Source organism: Chanos chanos, chromosome 3 (assembly GCF_902362185.1).
Source record: "Chanos chanos chromosome 3, fChaCha1.1, whole genome shotgun sequence".
Lineage (NCBI taxonomy): Eukaryota > Metazoa > Chordata > Actinopteri > Gonorynchiformes > Chanidae > Chanos > Chanos chanos.
This window is the reverse complement of record NC_044497.1, coordinates 16,752,501-16,772,062: the sequence shown is the minus strand read 5'-3', so window position 1 is coordinate 16,772,062 and position 19,562 is coordinate 16,752,501. Positions and strand designations below refer to the sequence as shown.

At 43.0% G+C, this 19,562-nt stretch overlaps 1 protein-coding gene across 1 annotated transcript in view; it reads right to left on the bottom strand.

The window, feature by feature from the left end:
* The window catches only part of pard3aa (par-3 family cell polarity regulator alpha, a), a 315,517-nt gene that overhangs the window by 63,103 nt on the left and 232,852 nt on the right, over positions 1 to 19,562 (bottom strand). Inside the window, 2 exon segments of the mRNA XM_030767365.1 lie at positions 5,105 to 5,365; positions 13,234 to 13,362. Of these exon segments, the coding sequence (XP_030623225.1) occupies positions 5,105 to 5,365; positions 13,234 to 13,362 (390 nt within the window).

Here is a 19,562-nt window from a genome sequence, read left to right as displayed (position 1 = left end):
TGCCGCCAACGAGCTCCAGAACATGACCCTGTAAAGCACAATGAACCTTGCTGTGCTACGTCTCCACAAGATGACAATAAAGCTTGTGAGCATGTAACAGGGCGGATTCACTAGGTTCTGTCCTATCTTACCGGCTCTTTACGAGACTCTGAGCCTAGCTCTTTTCTGCTTTACTGCTACTCTGACCTTCTCTGATCACAGCTCTCTTAAACAGCCCATCTATTAGACACAGGTCTGTCATTTATATTCAGGGCCTTTTTTCACTCAGCTCCGTTTTATTCAGTCGAGAGAGATTTTTTACTCAGCTGGTACACATGCTGTTTGTCAGAGTGATTGCAGGACGGTTGGTCTGAAATGTAATTTGCGGCTAATAGATTCGAAGAAAAGGAAAAAAAAAGTGCCTTTTGATTTTACAGCCGAAGGTAGGAGGAACTTTCCGGAATACAGATGTGAAGAAAACATCCGCACTCTAATATCTGTACACCTCTCTCTCCCTCTCACAAACACGCACTCACACGAAAAGAGTACGAGCGAAAAAGAGAGAGATGCAGATATGCCTCAAAGGAGATGTATGCTTCGTGACCTCTAATAGGTTGATTGAATTTTTAAAGTTGTCTCTGTCGTCCCATGCATTGCTCGTCTCTTATGCCAGTGTCATATGACATCAGCACTCAGCCAAGCCTCAGAGCAGTGTACGACACTGCCCAACACATCTCCAGTACACAAAACAACAATAAATCAATAACCCTCTTGCTGTTGTTTATATGCGTTAATCCTTTCACAAGCCCTCGATTAGGCCAGGCAAGGCATAATCTTTATTCATTTGAATTTAATGCAAAGTGCTGTAGAAATAGTAGCATATAAAACCATAAAACCCTCTGCTAAAGAGGGTAAAACTTCTCTCTCTCTCTCTCTCTCTCTCTCTCTCATAACAAGGCACCCTTGTCAAACTCCTCAGAGGTCACATGATTGTCAGCAGATGGCTCCTGGCACAGAGCATCTCATTGCTGCGCGATTGGAAATAATACCAATTATTATGCTTTTTCAAATGGACGAGGGGCGAGGGAGGGAGCGGGGGCAGAGGAGAGATGGAGAGAGAGACGGAGCTGGTTGCCAGAGCAAACACAAATGAAGGAGTGTGTTGTGTCGGCCACAATGCTTAGGCCCTGAGGCGATGGACTCAACAGGGCTTTGTATTGCTCTCTATTTATCTATTTTCAGGCCGCAGCCTGGGTGTCTGAGAACACAGCGCGACACACAGTCCAAACGACACAGGCGTAACCACAGATGTGTGACACCAATGTAAAATAACTCAATAAACTGAAGAACCGGGGAGTTAGCATTTAAGTCAACTATCGAGACTATAAAACCGATACAACGGAGGAGAATTTAGGGAAAATTGGATTTCTAAGGAAACAAACGGCTCACTAATGTGCTCTGTGAAAGCCCCGTTTTCTCCTTTAAGCTTTGTGGAGAACGGTCTCACTGAGTCACTCAAAGCCTTGTGGTTTTGGAGGGGTCTCCACGGTGGTCAGGAACTCTACTCACCCCTGAGGTTAAGTCATACCTCTCTTTGTCTGTCAAGTTGAAGATTTGATTGACAGGAGCGGACAGTCTCTTCTCTCAGGAGGGACTTTATCTGCCTCCTGCGATGCGACTTCCCAAACAGGAAGTCCTTTCTCTGCGTTCTTTCGGAAAGAGATAAAATATGGGTTTCCTTTTCGGTTCATGAGCAGAAAAGGTTTTTCTTTTTGGTTTTAAACCGTTTTCAAGGAACCTCAAAAGCTCCCAAATTGTCCTCTCATTTTTAAACTGTTGATTTAAACTGTCTCACATTGCCATTGTATACATGCAGTGGTAGTAGCCAGAGTATGGAAAATGCTGTGGGTGTATAGCAGGGGTTCTGACATCACAAAAGTCCATCGGCGTTTGAAAATGCAAATGGCTGTTTGTGTTTGTTTTGACTCGCTGGAGGTGACGTGAATCGCTGATCATGGCAGTGAATGACTGTCACCCATCTGAATGTGTTTCAAAAAGCATTATAGCACTCATGCAAATTGGCAGCCTTGCAGCCATAGAAAAGAAGGAAAAGAAAAAAAAACGAAAGAAGAAGAAGAAGGAGGGAGAAAAAAAAAAAAAAACACCATGTGATTCATTTCAGAGGGACGCCGACAGATATTACAGAATATTTCACAAAGACGTGCTTGAGAGTGAAATGCAAAATACTGTTAAATTCAAAACAAGACTCACTGATTAGGATGAATGCCGTTTCTTTTCCATTAACTCGCGTCTGAAGATGCCCAAGCAGTTTCTAGTGTTATCAAATTATTTATCATACACATGTGTGCGGTTTCTTTTTCTTTTTTTTCTACATTTTTTCTCTTAAGAGATACTCTTAAAATATCACAAACATTAATCTTTTACACGTCTTCTTGAATGGAGGTCTCTGGGGAATAACTGCTGTAATGAAAGGATTGCTGTTTTTAGTTTTCCCTCAGCACACATGCATTGTCAATTGGCATAATCTTGTTCGATCTTTCAATTTGAAAGTTGTTCAGACAGCAAGTGGGGAATTTCCACAACAGTGTTTCACTTGGGGGTGGGGGGGTGGGGTGTGACTACACAAAATCATTTCAGAATCAAGCAAGAGGTAATTTTGCATCTGCTTGCAATTTACTTTTCCTCATGTGGGAAGAATGTCATCACAAACTTCTTGTACTTTTTTTTCTTTTAACATCTTTCTTTCTTTCCCAGAATTGCAATATACACATCACTATAAATAGCACACAGTTGCTGTAGAAAAACAAGGAGATAATCACAGCGACTCAAGTAGTCCTTTAGCTCACATTATACCATATCAGCAGGTAAAAAGATGGGTCAAGTGCAGTCAAATGTACCAGGTTAGGCAACTGAAGGCCAAGAGGATTTTCCAAATCTTCATTTAAAGGGAACAGGGACACCTCAGAATAAAAAAAAATGCATTTTACTTTTTCCAATTATCCTCTTATCGGAACTCTTTTGTGTATTCCTCTCTTCTTCTTTCCATGCACACGAAAGAGCAGGCAACTCGGCATCAACCCCTTCACAGATATCCAGAGGTCGTCCAACGTCTGACAAATCCTACTGTAAAATTACGATCCCTATGTTCTAAAAAAAAAAAAAAAAAAAAAAGGCCAAATAAAACCGAGACATATCTAGTTCAACCCAGAGCTTAGTGAATTTCCAACAGCAGTCATTTAGAAGCCAGGGGTGAAACTTAATCAATCTGTCATTGAACTGCTGCAGTAACACTGAAATATTTATAGCTTATCCACCACACTAAAGGTATCAAACAAGCAACGCCTCACACAACATAACCTGAAAGACAAGTCAACCGTTCATGGCTTTTCCTCTTTCAAAACAGTTATTCACCAACCACTTGTTTGAAACTAAGACTAAATCAAGCCACAGGTTTAAGATCAGTTTGAACCTGTCCCAGAAGGTTGGTGCAGTACTGCCAGTATTTCTTTGTGTATCCCTGCAGACACTAGCCCGCGAGTTAAAGAACGACCCAAACACTTTGCGTCTTATTTATAAGCCATGTGACAGCAGGGGTACTGACTGGTAATCTATTGATTTGAGGAGTGGTGGGGTGGGAGGGGGAGGGGCGACTGGTGAGCACAGTTGTAAACAACTTTATAATTTCGCTCCCTACTACGGCGCGAGAAAGGTCACGCAGCCCAAGTGACATCTGTCCATCATTGCTGCTGGTTTATTGTCAGCGCCGAAGCAATTATGTATCATCATAATAAATCCACTGAGGGTTATTGCATCTGGGGAAAAAAGTGACCCTGCGGTTCCCTCACCGCCATATTTCCATAACCAAGCCTGGTCGATAATATCGTCGACGGAAGAGAAGGGCCGATGAAAGATTGAGAGAGTGAGTGAATCAATGAGGAAGAACAAGTCTTTCATAAAGCAGAGCTGTCAAATCCAAGGAGGTGTACTGAAGTCAGACGGAGATGAAAACAACTTCTATCCTCCTTCTCACCCACCTTGGTTTCTGTTTCCCTCCGTGCGGAAAGTCTTGTGAAATTTTCTAAAGGAATGTGTGGGAGTCTCAAAAAATCATTTTCTGTTCCCAGCCAAGGTGGAACGCATGACAGTGCAAAACAAGATCACAGAGATTATTTAATAGCAGAAACACATCACACACACACACACACACACACACACACACACACACACACACACAGGCTGTTTTTATGAACTGTACTCAACTTGAAAAGGACGTAAATGGAACTAAAAAAAAGAAGAAGAAAAGAAATCTTATGTAAAGTCTCGGAAAGCTGCAAAACCAAGTTTTCAAAAACAAAATTTGAAAAAAAAACTGGTACGAGGCAAACGTTAAAACTTTCTGGTCGACGCACTGTCTGTTCTCACAATGGAGGATTTTCATAGTCCAATGTGTGTAAGCATAACATTGTTCTCTGTAGACTACACATATAAATTTACCACAATTCTCCCCATGTCTCCTGATGGGTCGGCGTGGAAACGGATGGATTTGACATGATCCTCTATAATAAAGGAGTCTGTTTTGTTATTAAATTTTCACACCTAGAGAATTATTGATGATTTACCTCAGCTGTAGGTCTCGCTTCTGGGACGCTCTGACAAATGAAATCTGATTATTGCGTTTGTTTGACTTTTTTATGCTTTTTTTCCCAACTGTAAAGCAGATTCTGGAGTCACAGAGGACAAACATGCCTGTCCTGTTCATTTTCAAAAGAGAATCGCAAAGAAAATTGATGTAGGACAAATCTTTCAGCAACTGAACACGAACATCAGATTAAAAATATCAAATGACCTCTTTTCCCTCTACCACAAAGACAAGAAAGTACTGGACAAATATTTGGACGCTACACTTAAGAATCATTAAAAATGATCTGATTCAAGTAAATCTGTGACCGTGTGAAGAAGGTCCAAACCTTCCTTTCTGTACTCACTACAAAGTCACCACAAGCCCTTTTTACTACTGAACCCAACCCTAACACCCATCCAAAATCAGTATGAGCGTCAGACACACACCAGCACAGCATTAAAAAAAAAAAACACTGCCCCCTACCTGTCACCGGAGGGAGGGCGACCGTTGCGTGTTTTGTTGACTTGTGCGTAAAGGGCCTCCAAAGGCTGAGCGTCGTCTCGGGGGCTCTGCGGCCTCTGCTCCTGGCCACCGCTGTTCTCGCTGTCCATGGAGGTGATGGAGCCGATGCCGGCGTAGAGGTGCTCCTCGTCCGAACTGAAGGTGCGGTTGATGTCCTGGATCTCGGCGTATTCCCTCTCTCTGGCCTGCTTCTCTCTCAGCTCTCTGGTCTTGGCCTGGATCCTGAAAACAAAAAGCAAGCAATTTGTTTATAATATGCAGTGGTAAAGGTGACCTTCAATGTATGCGTGTGAGATGGTCATTTTATTCTAAAACTAATTTAAAGTGTTCTCAACAACTTCTGATAAAGTACCTGTGAGGTAAATCACCAGAGACATTTTTGGAGTAACATAAACATATCAGCATTTTTGATGTAGGATAAATGAAGCACTTTTGTTCTGAAAGTCTACACCAACGAGTCTACACCAACGATTCTACACCAACGATTCTTTCTAACTTCATGTCTCTGTAAAACGCAAGAAATGTCTAGTCATTTAAATGGTCATAACTGGTACAACTGTGTTCACTTGGATGAAATACAGGAAATACTGAGTCGTGCCTGTACTGTGGATGTTAAGCCGTTTTATTGCTTTATGGACTACCAAGGCATCAAACAGTCATTCCTATATATACTTTTGGGGGTCCACCAACACACTTTTCTCAATGGAGGAATGAAGGCATGGAGTCAACATTCCTTCCAGTCTTTCTTTCAGGTTGTCTCTCCAGTCCCCTCTCTAGTCAGAGTCCTTCATCTTTTTTTTTCTTTAGTATGTAGGGTGAAAAAAATGGCCTACACACAAACTTCACTCAACCAAGAGGCCATAGTTCAGCAGGGGTTCTTCCTGAGCTAAACGGAGCAATTCCTCCCCTGGGCTTCTCCCAAAACGGAGAAAAGAGGAGTGGACTCTCTGATCTTCCTCCAAACGCCTCTTTCTGTCTTTCGCCATCGCCCTCTCTCCAGTCCCCTTAGTCCAGTTCTCTTCTCTCCATATGGGATCTCAGTTCCACAGCACACAACGAGGCCCTTTCAAGGCCCATCGTGGTGGGCTGCAATAAATGAGACTCTTCTTTCTGGAGGCTAATAAGACACAGACTTGAGTGTTGAAGGGGAGTAAGGGGATCCCATGGAATGGAGATCGGAGGGAAGGGCCAGTGCGGACGGGGGGATGACCTCCTGTCGTCCGCAACTAGCCAACCTGACTGGAACCAGATGGGCCTAGCCACGGAAGGGAAAACCCCTACCGTTTTGTCCCACCAAGAACCTCAGTGTGCTAGGGAGAAATGTACCAGTGGTGCCCCTCTTCTCCTGGAACTGAACGATTTCCCCATCCGCCCAAGGGCAGAGTTGACCCCTGATCTCCACCAGCTGTCCATCAAACAGCTTTGACTGACAGCTGCACTGTGGGTGACATTTTGCAGGAACTCCACATTCGAGTTTCGAATGTTTGCACACATCCTGAAAAATCTAATCCTCTCTTTTTCTTTTTTTAATAAACAATGGACATTTTTCTTCTGTGAGAGTGTAATTTGATTATAAGGCAAGCTAGGGTCCTTTATTTTTTTCTTTCTGCTGGTGGAAATCTGATTCTGAAAGGATATTGTTCCGTGATCGTGTAGATGCATTTGTCATATGCACTTAATAACGGAGCGGTAATAAGGAAAAGAACAACACTAGATCCAGACTGTACGTTTGAGCTGGGTCTCTGTTTGCGGGTCTCTCTCTGCTTTCAAAGTCTCCTGTCTTGAACTTTGGCATCACTAACCCCAGCTTTCATGTTGAAGTGACCCAGGTGAAACCCAATACTAACAACAGAGGCCTCTCCACCTGCTATCTGCCTAAAGCTGATGTCACATCACTGCCCGTAAGATGGGGGCCGCCGTGACAGGTTTACGGAAAACTCAATAGCAGACTATGCCTGCGGCGCTCTGTGTAATAGCTAAATCAAATAGGTCGGAGCAATATCTCTGTTTGAATGAGGTAATGGCCAGAGCTAGTGAGCGGGCTAGGCCTGACCTCTCCCCATTCTCAGCGCCTCAGAGGAAAAACTGATTTAGCTCTGCTCTGCCACGGCTGATAAGTAGCCTCTAGTAGATGGAACAGGAGGATCTCGCTCTGCGCGTGTGTGTAAAGTATGTGTGTGTGTGTGTGTGTAAAGTTTGTGTGTGTGTGTGTGTGTGTGTGTGTGCGTAGAGTGCAGATTGAGTTTGTTATTAGGGTTAAGGGACTGCAGACTGATGACCAGACTATCAGTAACTCTTTTCCTGGGGGCATCATTTCAGTGAGAGCCCCTGGATGGAGGAAGTAAATGAAGAACAGACCTGTAAGCACATGTATACAAACACATACACCACACACATACACGCACACACACGTTGAAACTGAAGAACTGCATCCAGTTATCTAAAATCTTTGCATGTGTACATTTCTGTTTTTCTAGGGCGTGCAGTGGGACAGAGCAGTCACAAGCCCCTCTTCAACCACTTTGCCTTCAGTAGGGAATGCTCCACTAATTAGTGCAGAAAAGAAGTAACAGAGAGAACTCCACAGTGTTTACACTGAACACATTACCGCCATGTCAATTATCCAACATCTCACTCTCTCTCTCTCTTTCTGTCTTTTGTGGGCCTGCAGGTATACGGGTGACATTAAAGCTAACACAACAGGCAGGCGCTTCTCCTGTTGCTATACTTCAGTAAGCAGATGGCCCAAATCATTATCATTCAGACTTAATTGGACACACAGTAACATCACAGCACATGAGATACCAGAGAGTACAAACGAAACAAGAGAAAATGAGATTTATAATAGAGTGAGCAAATTGAGGGGAAAAAATACTGTCAAAATATTAGTAAGAAGGATGAGGGAATGTATTTTCCCTTGCCAGCTCTGATGAAACAACAGAGAAAGAAGCTAATCCCACTTAGCGACTTTCTTAGCCCAAAGCTAATTAGCACAGAGATTGCGATTCTGTGTGTGTGTGTGTGTGTGTGTGTGTGTGTGCGTGTGTGTGAGAGACAGAGACAGAGAGAGAGAGAGAGAGAGAGAGAGAGTGATAGGACTTAAAAAAAACAACAAAACAAAAACAGAAATAAATGAAAGATAAAAACCAGCACAGTTTTCTGTATGTGCTTAATTAAGAGGCAGAGGGTATGATTAACCTGGATACGTACGGTGCGCAGCTGTGAGGGGGATGGTGCTATGGCAACTGGGCGGTATGTAAAATGTAGAGGTGGCTCTGTATGTTTCTAGGTAACAAGCCAACAAAGAAATGAAGGAAGTGGGCCTGAGGACAGTTCACTACATCACATCTGTTCAAGATGTCATGTTTCTTCATCCTGACTCAGTCAAAACATCCATGTAACATCCATGTCACGTACTTCTGATATGGCTTTCTTATCAAAGTACTATTTGATAAGAAAACACTCAATTGCTGTTGCTCTCTCAAAGTGGTTTTAGGTTTATGAAAATTTCACACTTAATGCAAAAACTAATAGCAATTAGTACATTGTGCATGAAAATAGAGGGCTAATGTTTATGGGTGATTCAGTAGAGCTTACATTCTTGGTTAAACTCTGAGGTGTTTTTTTTTGACAGGTTGAAAGTTGCAAAGTGTGACACAGAATGTGTTGTTACAGCTTGCCTCTGGTCCTTCCTCTCTTCACTGAATATATTGCACTGTTCATCAAAAGACACTGTTTAATTCTCAGACAGGAGAAAGGCAAAAATATTCCCCTCCATATGTCTGTGGATGTTTAATTCAGTCACAGGAGACTGGGGGATATGGAGAGACAACTCATATGACTCAGTGCACGCACGTGCGTGTGTGTGTGTGTGTGTGTGTGTGTGCACGTGCCCGCGTGTGAACTGCTATATAGACAAAAAATATCTAGGACTTCATATCAGTTAATCACAATATAGTGGGTTTTTTTGTTTTGTTTTGTTTTGTTTTGTTTTGTTTTGTTTTAAAGGAAAATCAAATATGCATGAGTGATTTACACAGACTATTCTCTAACTCACTGTGTTTTATAACTCACTGTGCTTTTTTTTTTTTTTTTCACTGCCAGGCTAACAAGATTAGCATCAAGTTGACAAGATTACCATCTGAACAACAACCTGTTGTGTAAATGCTGTGGAGCCCAGTCTCTCTGTGGGATACCCTGGTGACAGCGCCCAGTGTAATTTCATCAGTCATGTAACTGGCTGAACTGAAAGGTCCCAACAAGCACATTTAGATAGCAGCGAACTATCAAAGTAATTACGAAATACAATCACGCCGGCAATCTGTTCGTGTAATCTCCCTTTGAGTCCAGGAAGCTAATTACTCGGGTCTGACGGTCGGCCTGACCTAACAAAAGCCTGTGGAAAAAATAAAGAGGTAGCTTGACAAAGTTGAATGACAACGCTGATTATTTCCTAACAGAATTACCACTGTTGAAAATACACGGGGGAGAGGGAAAAAAAATCGTCCGTATTCATCAAAACACATTAACGGCTCAAAGAAAAGAAATTATTTTAAAAACACCTGGGGAGGGGTGAGTGTTAGCCAACAATCATAGAGGGGGAATGAGGTCAGGCTCCGTTTTAAAACTCTGAAGGCCTTAACCAATGACTAGCGTCGATTGAAAGTGTGCAGTGGATGGAAGGACCCCCTCATGGGTTAGAGTCAGCAGGAATCCAAACAAACAGGAGGAAACGGGCACTAAAGGGTGACGGCTTGGGGAGCAGGAAGAGGGGATTCGGAGGAGTGTTAGCTACTGATTACGGCCTCAGCGGAGCCAAAGAGATAAGAGGGAAGGACACGGCGATGTGCCTTGGTGAAGAAAGCAGGAGGGCTGGTTGCACAAGACGTTTACGGCTCAAGCAGCTTCACTGACAAACTCATGAGCGAACGGGTGAAAGAGTTGGTTCAAACGGAAACAAAGTTTCCAGTAATGAGATATACATTCTTCTGAGCAAAGCTATACTTGCCTATTTTCTTCTCTAAGTCCCATTCTCACTGAAGGAAAGACTGTGAATCCTGTAGAGGATATGAGTGTGTATGCATCTGTCTGCGCACCCCCTCAGCTCCAAATGACATTTTTCCACGGTGGTCCTCCCCATCAGGACGAATAAGGTGGAGGGGGTCGTGAACGTGCCCGAGTGCTAACAAGGCCTAGATAATGGCCGCCGCGCAGCGACTGTGCTCCCGCGGTGCATGGAGAGTCCTCTCCAAAGCCCTAATGAAGCTCTTGATGAAGGGGACGGAAAAAATGGAAGGGGCCCACAGCTGCGCACAATTTGCCAGATTGTGGCAAAACAAATGCTGCTGATGACGACACTTCATCAACTCTCGGCAGCGTCAAACCGCTGCGAACAGTTGTCCATCTTCGGTGTTTCAATACCAACACCCCCGCAGCCAGCTACCCACCCACCCTCTTCGTTGTTGTTCAGATTTAGTTCCCAGAGTGGTGCTGCCGATCAGACATATGGAGATGAGGGAGATTGTGGTAGCTTCTCTCCAGGAGGCTTTTTCAATAAAACCTCAAGTCAAACACGGCAGACTTAAGCCTTAAAGCCAGCCCTGGACGAGCTGTATGATGAGTTTTCATAAATATTCCCAGAGGTCAGGTGTTCTAAAAAGAGAGGTAAGGCCATCTTTCCAGAAATAGACGGGGAGGGATGACTAACTAACAACGGAGAGGGTTGTGAGAATTAATCCAGTCAACCTTTCCGACTTCTCTTTTGCCCTCTTTAAAAGCTCCTGTCAAAGCAGTCAGCTCGAATTAACGATCGGCCACGTCAAAGTGTGGAGGGCTGCGTGTTTTGGCTGCTTGCCGCCCATCTCTCGCTCCTCTCTCCTATACCTCTCCCCCACTGCTTTGCTCCCCCTCTTTATTACTCCCTGCCCTGTCCCTACATAATTTCATAATCACACCGAACTGGACCTTTTCTCTGCAGGTGCATGTAATCAATCACAGCTCTTGCCCTCTGGCATGCGTGAGCATGCACAAACATCCAACCTAATGCATGCATCCATATCCAATCACACCTGAAAAGAGAGAGAGAGCAAAGAAAAACAAAAACAACACAAACAAACACCCCTTTATTTAATTTCTGAAGCAGCCAGTCTGTCATCTCCAAAGTTACAAACATAATCCTTCGGCCCAGCGACGGCGATGAGGATTGTTATTGCTCATTAACTTTTCCCTGAAGGATTCTTTTCCATTAATGGCCGGACAGCTGGAGCATAGTTGCACAGTGATGGTGCAAATGCCCAAAGATATTTTCTTCCACAATGCAGCAATACCGCACCTTTGCAAACAGCTTTGGGAAAAGTCAACCTGAGTGAATGTGAAGAGGCGTAAAAAGAACATTCTGACCTTTGACAATCTTCAGCTGTTGAGATTTCTAAAGAGAACTTTCCTTTTGACATGAGTCTGGAATGCTGAAATTGCTAAAATTCCTTTTATGTGATGAACAACTGTAGTCACAGAGAAGAGGTTGAGACAGTGGTGTGCAGTGTATAGCTAGGCCTCTCTTGCCAATTATCCGCTAGTCTCTTTGGTATAGGCCTTGGGCTAAAGACACAAAGGGGCAAGCCTGTAGTAAGCATGGGCTGTGTGGCGTACACTGTGAACGTGATGGGCACTGGGCCAGAGGCAGATTCTCATTGCCCAGACTGGAGTATGTCACCGTCAAGGCCGGCTCTTAGAAAATGGTGTCCAGATGTTCCATTGAGCTCACTGTTAGTGTAGAGTCTACAGTCTTCGCCGAGAACAATGTCACCTCTCCCTGCCATTGTAGCATTTCAATTACACTCCATTACCTACAGCAGCATAATAAAAGAGTTTATTTGGCTTCCATTGTACAACAAGCAGCAGGATGGGCTTCTTAGCATACGCTGAAATCGTCAACACGGTTGTCTGTCATCGGAGGTACCAGCAGGGGCTGGATAAAAAGCTGAATTTGGGAATAGACACTATTTATCATTGATGTTTTTGAAAGGAGGGAGCTATGACATACTAGAATGATCGAAAATCACAGCTGAGATGAGATGGACAATTGTGACATGTGAGGTATTGTTATAAAAGTAACAGCAAGATCTCGGTAAATTATAAATCACGTCAAAGGGGTTTTCCTTGGTGCTTCAGACAGAGGGAACTGTCTGACAACGCAGTGGTGTTTCCTGCATCTGAGATCCTGTTTTGGATCCATGCTGTGTATTAGTAACTGTATTCTGAGAAGATGCAGTTGGCCCTAGGCAGGTGTGGTGACCAGTAATATTGTTGTGGATTAGTCAATGACAGCCAGGTACCTACGCAGCTGAAAAGTGAGTGAATGGTGTTCCTCACCAAAATGTCTTAAGTTCGCTTAAAGATATCATTCAATTTGATAAAACACACTGCAGTTTGATCTGGGACAATGCTGAGTGACTCAGGATAAGTTGATATGCCAAAGCAGACAGACAGTGAAATATGTTGGCTGGCAAGGGGAAAAAGACAAAAGTCAAATGAAGACCAGAACATAGATGTCAACTGAAGGACAACACCTTGTTAAATAATTATCAGAATTTATATAAAACAGCTAAAAATGTTGGCTGAGCATGTTAAGCAAAGCTAGGGGGAGGGAAAAAAAAAGAGTGATTTGGGAAGGAGGTAATGGATGTCAAAATGCACCCCCCATGCCTTCTCCAAAAAGAAAGCCCCGTGTTCAATTTACTCTGCTCTCCTCAGCATCCATTCAATCAAGCCAAGGCAGACAGATGAGAGAGGCCATTAGCAGGTCAGCTCCATTCAGCACCACAAAGGGAAAAACAATCTATAAATGATCAATTTAATGTACTGTTATAAAAAAAAAAAAAAGTCCTCGATGTTTTTACACACGGGCTGACATCCGAGCGCTTTCCCAGAACTTTCCCTCTTCGCTTCCCATTTAGTTAATTAGGGTTGTTCTCTAATTTTCCGGGCAGCGGCCTTCCACTTAATTGTTTTTCTTTTTCGCTTTTTTTTCCTTTTCTTTCTTAATGAAGACGAGATGAGGAGAGAGCTGTCCAGAGAGAGGAGCGACTCACCTCTCCTGCTCCAGACGCATTCGTAGCGTCTCGTCCTCCGAGACCTGCGTGTCCTCTATCTTGGACTTGCTCGAGCCTTTCCGCTCGATCTTGTCTCCCGGCTTCTCATCTTTCCGGTGCTTTCCAAACCTATGAGGGTAAACAGAATGCAACGAAAGTAAGAACCGCAGTGGTAGGAATACAGCTGGTTAACGGCTGGTTCATTTCTACATCGTTCTATAGAGTCCGTTATCATTTCTATTCTTATTGTGGTTTTCACCTTCCTCCTGCACTAGAAACTCCTGCAGGAAATGAAACTGTCAAGTTAGGTGACACATTTGTGGGGCTACGAAACAGTTGTGACAGCTTAAGATACTTTATATGCTTCTTCCTCTAAGCTCCAAACAAAATATTTTTTTAATCTTCAATATAAAGTAATGACAGCAAGTAGCGGAATCAAAAATATATATCAAATCCGATTTAAATATGAGCCTCAACTCCGCGCTCTGTCAAATCACATTAAACCTATTGAGGATGGCTTTCAATGGAGCCAGAATCCACAGCAGACTTGCTAATAATGCAATCTTATAGAGAGAATGAGCCTTTCAGCTGGAGGCTCCCTATGTTAGCACTAGGGAGAAAAGAGAGGTGACAGCTACTGATTCAGTTACAATGAGATCAAAGTAAAAAAAGAAGGTGTACAGAAAAATAAGAAAAAAAAGAGAGAGAGACGGGGAAAAAACACACTTTTCTGTGTCTAATGATGGAGTGACATGGCAAAATCCAAAGCAATTACAGAGGCTGTATCAGAGCCGGTGGTGGCACATTCCATGCAAGGGGCTTGGTGTGTACACGGAAATGAGGAGATAGAGTGAATAAGTCTGAGGTGGCGTGAGAAAAGGATGAGGAGTGTGTGAGTGTGGATGCGTGTGTGTGTGTGTGTGTGTGTGTGTGTGAGAGAGTGTGAGATTGTTATAGAGAGAGCACAGTGAGCGTTATTTTGGTCTCTTATCTCAGGATGCTGATTGACTTCTGTGGTCAGGATGTGACGGAAGGCTAGCTGCTCAGCCAGTGAAAAAGCATTTGGGGGTGATCTTAAGGGTCGAGTCATTATCAGGAGCATGACTTTTGGGCTCTGTGATGGACCCCAAACACCATGTGGGGAGGAAACCATCTAGAGATAGCCGGCTCCTTAAAGACTTCCTACAGATGTCATTTCCTTTGGCTGAATTCCACCGTGTACAAGCAACACTCATTCTCGAAGACAGAGGAAGGAAGAGAACCAACGGAAGTGATTCTTACGCTCAACATCAAAGGTCCACACTGACCAGTAACATAAGTGTCCAGCACCGAGATGCAGATAGTCTGTCTCAGCTGTATGCTACTGTCTGGGTCGGGTGTGTGTGTGTGTGTGTGTGTGTGTGTGTGTGTGACATATACATATGTGTTTCTGTCCCATACAAAATATCTTGAATTACTGATGGAGAATAATCCAATTTTATTTACAAAGGCAAGGCAATGACAGAAAGTGTGTAGACCCGTAAGAATACAAAAATTCAATAAATGCAATCATTTTCATCGACTGCTTACTTTTCCTGTGAAGTCCTGCTCCGTGTATCACTCACATACAAATTGATTATGAAAATCCACATTGATCATCATATAATCCCATTTATATTTTTAGAGAGTGGAACAGTGATTTCATTTGGCCTGGAAAAAAAAGGGGTATTTTTCATCCAAATTCTGCAACGCTTCAACCATGTTTACTTTAGTCCGGCTTCTACCAAAGTTCACCGGGGCCACCGGGAACGCAAACTTCCCTCTGAACTCCAGTGAATTACTTCGGACAGGGTTGACTTAGGGTCACAGAATTTAATGTTTTTTTATGACATTGGAGCCCTTTTCCCCTTAAAATATGTTTATTATTTTGCCTTACATTACAGGCAGTACATTCTCATAATGACTTCCCTTAGCTGCGACGCTGCCTTGACCGTAGCAATCTTTGGGATGGAGAGTAAGGTCTGCCGGGATATGTTTCCTGGGTTACGTAAGAGGCCGGTCTAACCTGCAGCTTTTGTCTCACAGATACCGTTACATTACCTGATTAATTAATCAACAAATGGCTTGGGCCAGGCATAAAACTCCACCATGCGAATACTGATATGGTAGAGAGGTACCATCTATCTCTGGACTCACTGACAGTTCCCTTTACTGCACCTCAAGGACTTTCATTAAATCTCCTTAAAAAAAATCCCCCTTTTTCTCCATCCCGTGTTTGTGCCCACCCCATCTGTTTTAAAGTGACAGTGGGGGGAGAGAGGGTGTGTGTGTGCATGTGAGTGTGTGTGTGTGTGCGCTCTCCTCTTTTGCTCTCCCCCAGCGAGAAAGAAAGAGCTTTCAACCTGATGTGAATCATATATGTGCTAATGCTGTAACAAGCTCAGTTGGCACTTTTTACTGCATATTCACATGCCTGTGTCAGAGTGTTAGATCCATCCTTTATTGAGTCTTTCATGAAACTTTGAAGCTTTTCTGGACACTAACATCAGTAAAGATATGGGTGTGTCACAGAGGACAAATGCTCAAAAAGCCGCTTAACTTCCTACGTGGTCCACATAAATGGTTGTTTGTAAAAGCAAGTGAACAGACAGATGTGTGTGTGTGTGTGTGTGTGTGTGTGTGTGTGTGGGTGCTTTTTGAAGAAACATCAAAGCTAACTTGAACACCTACATCCTTTGAGCCATTGTTCAGCGTAGTTTAAATCTGTGCCAGAGACATTTCACCATGTGCTTTAACCCTTGCTGAAGCAGACAAAACAGGGACAATCGATTTCACAATAAAATAACCAAGACTCAGTGATAGAATTGCTGCACACTGCTGGTATAGTAGATTTCCCTCCAGATTCAGGGCTACAGGGATAATAGTTATTAACAAATGGAAACTGCCAATACACAGAGAGTCTCTGATCAACAACACGCCTTTGTGTTATTGACACTGTGTTACTCCTGCTGACCTCTGGGAGCAAAGGGAGTTACCTAGAGCACCACTCTCATTCTGTAAACATGGAAACCAATCCGCTACGACACGCTCCACAAACTCACAATATCAGTAACAAGCAGCCGCGCATCACTGTGTCTTCTCAAGTCTAAACTGGGTCTTAATGATGCCCGCAGTCAAAAAAGGATTTAAGAAAAACTCAGAACTGTTTTTTAGTGATTGCCAATATATCAAATTCAGGGTTTGTACAAACGGATTTAGCAAATATGGCCAACAGACAGCAGCATGAGTGAGGTAAAAGCAGGACTTTCAATGTTTCATATCTGTTTAAAAAAAAAAGAAAAAGGACAGGACATGAGGGAAAACAGGGACATTTAAAGTCTCTGATGTAAATGGCTGGTTTGAGTCTGTCTTGGTGGGCTGGCAGGGGGTTCTGGGCCAGTGTAAGATGGAGGTCGCTGGTGGGTCAGTGTGGATTTGCAGAGTGATAATGAGGGATTGACCAAGCCTAGGCCTGAATAACAAACTCTGAGAATGCTCAAAACACGCAGGGCTGGGACTCCCACAGGTCATTTCAGTACTTAACACTGTTTGTTATGCTCCACAGAGACAGCGTAATACACGAGGACTATGAACCTAAGCTGATTTCTGAATGTAGGTAAACAGGGTCAAATTTTGTTGTTTTTTTTTTTTTTTTTGGTGGAAAATCATTTTAACATACTGACGATATCACTGTGAAACAGCAGATTTTTATATTCTGTGTCTGGTCGACTAACAAAAGCGTTTGGAGAAGTGTATGAAGGCAAATAAGACCTACATAACAGGTGTTAACTACAACCAACCAACTAACAACTGCCACTGTGGTTATGTTTCAAGCGTAAGAAATAAGGACATATTCATATCAAAAATTACCCTGCAAACTTTTCACACTTCTTCTGGCACATTACAAGCATTTTCAACTGCATTTCAGCCACATTACAGCCAGAAAAAAAGACCAATGCTGAATTACATCTAACAAATTATCTTTGCATTCACGTGAATATTCAATATTACAGATCTCACATAGCAAAGTAGTACACGTGACAGCGTCATGCAAATCCACGCCACTGTGAGGAGATGAGTCATCGAATTAAACCTGCAGGAGGGGAACACATCGGCTTGTTTTTCTTCAGGCAGTTCTTCATATGTCATATCTCACTGTCATATCCCACCTCATGGTAAAGTGCTGGACGGCGCCCCACCCCATTCTCTACTGCACAAAAGCACCGTTAAATGGACCATCACTAAGTATTAGTCCCCACTGGTAACAATGACAGGTAAGACTAATGAAGGCATGAGAATGGCCATGCCTGATTCACCACTCCACAAAATAAAAACCTGCACGAGAAATGAGAGTTTGATGGTGTGATGGACATACCCATACATACATGTTCTCTCTCACACACTCTCACACACACACACACACACACACACACACACACACACACACACACTCTTCCATTCTTCCAATTATGCCTTTACAAGAGAATTACAGGCAGCCCCACATAGCGGCAGCCTCAAGTGTGACGGATGTGGCGATCGAGAAAAAAGGCAATTGCACTTTAATGCGCAGCAAAACGAGCATGTACCCAGAGGACCTTGCTATTCCAGTCAACAGCCCTGATCTACTGTCAAACAATGGCATCGCCTCGATCATTTTCATAGCCTGGGACACCTTCCCCGTCAAAACCCACAATTCACCACACAAAAGCAATGCATTTCAATGCCCTGTTTACACTCAATATGTGAAAGAAAAGGGACATTCGCATCAGGCGTAGCTACAGCTAAATGTTTTATGTATCAGTTGTCTTTTGACACAGCACGGCTAAGTGAAAAGAAACAATTTTTCATCATTCGTCTGGAATGAACTGGAAGGGTTAAGCGATTCATTTTACAGAGTCTCTCTCCGTGCGTATATTTCAAACAGAAGCCAACCTTTTAGATAAACTTAATCACACCACTAAAAGACTCATAAGAGAACAGTAGTGTTATTTGTTTTTCTTTATCTAACAATCTCAGGTATCTGTTCAATATTTTACATCATCATAAATCATGCTGTGTATAGTGGAACAGTTTACTGCAGTTGTTCAGGGCACCATATGTTATCCTTATTGATTTACAGGGATACTAATGTCCAACCTGGCTCCAGGAGGGCTGACATTAGCTTGTAACTATGGGACTGTGGGCTTTTGGAATAACATATAACATGACTTAGTGAGCCAAAGCCAAATTTGGATCTCATTTGTGGTAGCATGATAAGACTTAATATTTGTTAAACACATCCAATTCTAATTAAAGATTGATCGGTTTAGCTGCAGGAATTATACACAGCATTGTGAAAAGGACAAAATGTCTCAAATCTAGGCTCAAGTCTTCTTTGGCATAGCGTATATCAGTAGTGTATATTCACTGAATGAGTGAACTGCACTGGAGACAACATTTAATATGACCTGTAGCCATAACATTAAGTGTTATCGATTAGCGTAACGTATTAGAGTATGCAAAAAAAAAAAAAAAAAAAAAAAAAAACACCAGGCAATTTAGGATTTAAAGAGTGAAAACGTGGTGTGAAGCTAAGGAGAAATGAAGTGCTTCCATAAGGGAAACAGTGAGATGGTACATTCAGACAGAAGAGAAAAGTACCAATCTAAATTCATTCAGTTTTCTCAGCCTGCTGTAAACAATCAGAACCATTCAGGGGATGGAAAAGACAGCGTGGCGGAGGAGCAGCGAGGTCATTTAGGGTCCAATTAAAACAATGAGCCAAAGACAGAGGAGGTGTGGGAGAATTCTCGCCTGCAAAAAAATACTACACGTTATCATTTTCAACAGGGATCATTCCAAGGCCGGAGCCAGTCATTACCAGTGTGTCGGCTCTGATGGCCAAAAAAGAGTTAGTTTGGACGGACCCTGGAAGAAAAAAGAAAAGGCGGGGGGGGGGCTGTTGTGGTCACAAGTGGGACAGAAACAGAACTGAATAAGTGATAGTAACGTTTGTGTAATGGTAATCTATAAATGAATTTAAATAATACATGCGGTGCATTCTCTCAGAGAGCACTCTGAAACATCATTATCGGTGGAAGAGAAGTGAGTGTTGGCGCCAAGCTCTGCTTTCTGCCCTGAACCCCCTGCTTCCATATTAAGCAGTGAATCAGGTTGTAGCCAGAGCCTGGGCCGACCTGTTCCTAGGGCTAGGCCGCAGACAGCAGCATGTAATTTTAATAACATCTTGTTAGGAGGAGAGAAAAGTTGAATCTGTCCTTTCTCTCTCTCTCTCTCCCTCTCTCTCTCTCTCTCTCTCTCTCTCTCTCTCA